This window comes from Martes martes, assembly GCF_963455335.1.
Source record: "Martes martes genome assembly, chromosome: 5".
In the NCBI taxonomy this organism is placed as follows: Eukaryota; Metazoa; Chordata; class Mammalia; order Carnivora; family Mustelidae; genus Martes; species Martes martes.
In genome coordinates, this window is record NC_137892.1 from 102,375,200 (window position 1) to 102,377,913 (window position 2,714).

The 2,714-nt window shown below is 57.3% G+C and overlaps 1 protein-coding gene across 1 annotated transcript; it reads right to left on the reverse strand.

The window, feature by feature from the left end:
- Positions 1–1,183: 1,183 nt before the first annotated feature.
- On the reverse strand, positions 1,184–2,492 carry CPLX2 (complexin 2; the record flags this gene model as incomplete). Its single annotated transcript, XM_080803809.1, has 3 exons — positions 1,184–1,381; positions 2,143–2,318; positions 2,462–2,492. 3 exons carry the CDS (start codon positions 2,490–2,492, stop codon positions 1,184–1,186), a joined length of 405 nt encoding a protein of 134 aa, XP_080659935.1.
- Between the last annotated feature and the right edge of the window lie 222 nt (positions 2,493–2,714).

The following is a 2,714-nucleotide window of genomic DNA, read 5'->3' on the forward strand; positions in this document are numbered from 1 at the left end:
TTTCCTCTCTCATTTGCTCCTTGGCCCCCCAGTTCTTACACAACTGACAGAGCAGGAGGCCTTGACAGTTTGGGGTGGGGGGGAACAAATGTCATTTTCACACATCCCAGAGGAGAGTTTGTTCTTGGCCAATGAGATGAATGGACAGATGCCTTCTGTCAAGTGGGAACTGGCTTCTCCCCAAAGCCTTGGGGCTTTGGCCAGGAAGGGTCCTCCTGGGGACCATGGGGCCCTGGAAGCACATGGACAGGATAGGGTGGGGAAGAAGGGTGAATAGGAATGGGGGCAGCTTGGCTGTACCAATGGTGGGGTCCCATGGCATGGGCCACCGCTGCCCAATGGCTCCAAGTATTTTCTGGGGGGGCCTGGGTAGCCCCTTGGCTGGGCAAACTGGACCCAGCCTGGCAGTGGGGCCCCAGGACCCAAGTGGAAGAGGGGGAAACAAGGGGCTGCTCTACCGTGGGTCCTCTCCACAGATGAGTTAAAGTCCAAAGAGGATCCATTTGGAGGGACTGGCTTGGCAGGGGCTATGCCTCTTCGGGTGGGGGTTGGGAGAGGAGTGATCCTGGGTTGGGTGTCATCTCAGGGGAAGGAGAGAAGGAGAGCCCCAGCCTTCTGCCAAGACCTAGGCCTGGCCAGAATACAGCAGGGCCTCTCAGGCTGGGCCCTCACAGGGCAGGCTTACCCTGACTCCCTTCCTCAGAGCCAGGCCACTCAACACTCCTGCCCTGACCTGGAGGCCCACTGTGGGTCAGAGGCCAAAGGTCGGCATGCTGGGCAGGGTTGGAATGTGTTATTACTTTGGCTGGCTGGGGACAATGGTCCTCCTGGCAGTGGGGTGCATGAAGGAATGTATGGGGGTTGCCACACTAGCATAGACCTTAGGCTTCCTTCCGGAGGGGGCCCTCAGTACCTCTGACACTGGGTTCAACGCCCCCTACTGGGGAGGGGGGGAAGCTGTGTTCCCTTTTTCAAGCAACTTGAAGTGAGGTGGGGGCTGGATACCCCAGGATGAAGGGGGTGCGAGGGAATGCTGAGAGGGAGGAGTCCCTGGCCGGGGAAGGGGGGCAGAGGTCAACTGAGGTTTTCCCCTTCAGAACTGAGACTTAACTGAGTAAAAAGAAAAGAAAGAACAACGAAAAAAAAGGGAACAAGTGGAGTGGGAACGGGGCAGGAGGGCCGGTTACTTCTTGAACATGTCCTGCAGCGGCCCCGGGAGATATTTGAGCACCGTGTCCAGGATGCTCTCCTCCTCTTCCTCCTCTTCATCCCCGCAGCCTGCAGGGATAGCCTTCTTGGGCCGGGTCAGGCTCCCCTCGCAGGGCTGCTCCAGGGCGGCCTTCTCCTCTGCCTCCTTCTCTTCCTTCTTCTTCAGCCCATACTGGGGAGGAGGAGGGCAGGCATGAGCAGGCATGGGGCAAGGAGAGAGCCGGGTGGGTCTCAAGGTCATGCAGGCTCAGCCGGGCCGCTCCTGGAAACTCCCCAAACCTCAGTCCTCTCATCTATAAAATAGGGATAAGGACGCCTTCCTTATGGGCTTGTGCCTGTCCTTACAGGTGCTCCATAAGAGTCCATGCATGGGGTTTCCTTTAAAATTAACACCTGCCCCTAGTAACTTCTCTGCTCTTCTGAAATCCCCCAAGATTTGACATCTGAATGTCCTTCCTTATGTTTGGATGACAAAACTTGATCTGAGCTCATGGGAGGCTACTTACAGCCTTGATTTTTTGCAGTGGGGAGACTAGACTCATATACTGAACTGTTTGGCCGAGGGTGACAGCTGCAAACCCATTGAGAGTGAGGTGCAAAGGTAACAGGTCCTCAGGCACTATGGTATTTTCCTAAAATTCCCAGATTCTGGATTGCAAACATTTGGTCTCCAATGTCTCAGGTACAAGATTGTGGACCACAGCCACAAACATTAGGGAGCATGTCTCATGGGCATTATCTTATTCAATCCCCATAACACTCCTTCCAGGGAGCTGTGTCTGTGACACTCACTTTACCCTCTTAGGAGAGCAGCGCTCAGAGCTAGGTCTCAAGTTGGAGCTGTGGTTTGCGGGGAGTAGGGGGGAGGGGGGGGGGCGGGGTGTGGCTTGACCTCCATGCCTTCTACTCTCCAGGCAGTTGGGAGGTGCTGACCTTGTCTCGGATCTGCTGCCGGACCTTCTCCCGCTCAGCCTCCATGCGCGCATGCTTGGCCTTACGCTCCTCTTCCTGCTGTCGCAGAGCCTCCTGTCGCTCCTCCTCCTTCTTCTGTGCGTCTGGGTCCTTCTCCTCCTCTCCCCCCAGCATCTTCCCCATATCCTTGGTGGCCCCTAGAGTGGATGGGTTGGGGAGGGAGAAAGTAGGGTCAGGGGGGTCAGGGCTGGGGATGGAGGGACCTGGTGCTCTGCGGGTCCCTCCCAGCTGGGTTGGGACTCAGGTCAGGGAGTGAGGGGTGCTGGGCTCGGGGCCTCACCTCCAAGGGCCTGCTTCATGACGAAGTCCATGACGCCAGTTCCAGTTAGCGTGCCCTAGTGCGCAGTCAAGTTTGCATGCAGTGCTTCTGGCAAGGTCTGGCTCAGGGAGATGTGTCAACCTGTAGAGCAGAGTCGGGGATCAGACGGGAGAGGCCTCAGCTCACACAAATGGCAGCCTCACCCTGGTTCAGGCCCCAGGCTCCATCAGCTGAGGCCAGGACCCGATGCCCTGGCACCCATGGGAAGGAGATG